A 1,487-nucleotide genomic window follows, 5' to 3' on the forward strand; every position below is an offset into this window, starting at 1 on the left:
CTCCCTTTTCGTACCCGGGGTAATTGTAGCGAAGCGTTGGAAGCCTGTAATGGGTCGCCCTCTCGAGCGCTTACTAGTGGGTCGTCCTCTTCCGCTCTTCTGGGACAGCACGCTCCTCGCGCTCAGAGTCGGCACCCCGCCTTGACTGTCGCAGTCGTTTATCGTCGCCGAGTGCCCGCTAATAAACGTCTTTATATAACAAAGACATTTGCTCGAGCCAGAGACTGTGTCTGGTGGCCCACCATAGGATCTGACGTCTCGTCCCTGGTGAAGCGATGTCAGCAATGCATCGAAACAAGAGTCAACAGGAAAATGCCACTAATAAGCTCCGAATTCCCTGAGAGGCCTTGGCAACGCATTGCGATGGATTTGTTTCACTTCAAGAACCAGTGGTGGTTGATAGCTACAGACTATTATTCAAGATACCCCGAACTAGTTCGACTTGAGAAGCTCACTTCCGCAGCCGTTGTCAACCACTGCAAGTCAATTTTTGCACGCCACGGAATTCCCGAGGAAGTGGTTTCCGACAATGGCCCGCAGTTTTCGTCGACTGAGTTTTCACTCTTCGCCCAAGACTATGGTTTCAAGCACATTACATCTAGCCCTCACTATCCTCAAAGTAATGGACTTGCAGAGGCTGCAGTGAAAATCACCAAGACATCCATGACGAAGACCAATGACCCTTACCTGACACTTCTAGCTTACAGGCCGACTCCTTTGAAGAATGGATATAGCCCTGCCGAACTGCTCATGGGTCGTCGGCTGAGATCCAGGCTTCCTCTTTGTGCCACCAAGCTGACACCCCAATTGCCAGATCAAGACAGCCTTCGGAATTTTGAGGAAAGATACAGAAAACGTCAAAGGAAAGACTTCGACAGACGTCACGGAGTCCGCGACATGCCGGAACTTCTTTATGGAGATGCCGTGTGGGTGACAGACCTCAAGAACAAAGGGACAGTACAAGCCCCAGCCGATGAGCCTCGATCTTATTGGGTCAACACCGACACTGGTGCTGTACGCAGAAACCGGACGCAGCTAGTTCCATATTCCCGAAGTCACAACAACGCAGATAGCGCCAGTACCAGTGATTTTGCTATAGAGACTCGCCCGCGTTGCCAGGACACTTCCCACGGGCATACCAGAAGTGGCAGGTGCGTGAAGCCACCTGCTGCAGCGAACTTCGCTTGATTGCATTGGGAGATGTTGTAGATGCTGCCATCTAGAACAAGCCAGGCGAAGCTGGTGACAGCGTGTGCTCGAGGAGCGCGTGGCGCGTGGCTTGGCTCCTAGGCTAGAACGCGGTTTGGAATAAACCTGTGTCCACGTAACTCAGCCTCCTGCCTTCTCGCTCGTCCCTGACGACTTCAACAACACACACCTTAAATGATGATAATTGCTTTTTTTTGTGGTCATCCGTTTCACCTCGAGATTTAACAACTTCGCTGTCAAAAAAAAAGGGGGGATATTCTCTTGTTTTTATTGCATTG

The 1,487-nt window shown here is 51.1% G+C and overlaps 1 protein-coding gene across 1 annotated transcript; it reads left to right on the top strand.

Annotated features, from left to right (window-relative positions):
- The first annotated feature begins 205 nt into the window (after positions 1-205).
- LOC125759915 (uncharacterized protein K02A2.6-like) lies at positions 206-1,188 on the top strand. Its single transcript, XM_049419396.1, has one exon. The coding sequence runs from the start codon at positions 313-315 to the stop codon at positions 1,186-1,188; it is 876 nt and encodes a 291-aa protein (XP_049275353.1). The 5' UTR covers positions 206-312.
- The last annotated feature ends 299 nt before the right edge of the window (positions 1,189-1,487 follow it).

This window comes from Rhipicephalus sanguineus, chromosome 9 (assembly GCF_013339695.2).
Source record: "Rhipicephalus sanguineus isolate Rsan-2018 chromosome 9, BIME_Rsan_1.4, whole genome shotgun sequence".
NCBI lineage: Eukaryota > Metazoa > Arthropoda > Arachnida > Ixodida > Ixodidae > Rhipicephalus > Rhipicephalus sanguineus.

What these genes read in the sequence shown, in the direction of transcription:
- LOC125759915 (XM_049419396.1), top strand. Translation starts at nt 313, where the DNA reads ATGCCACTAATAAGCTCCGAATTCCCTGAGAGGCCTTGGCAACGCATT.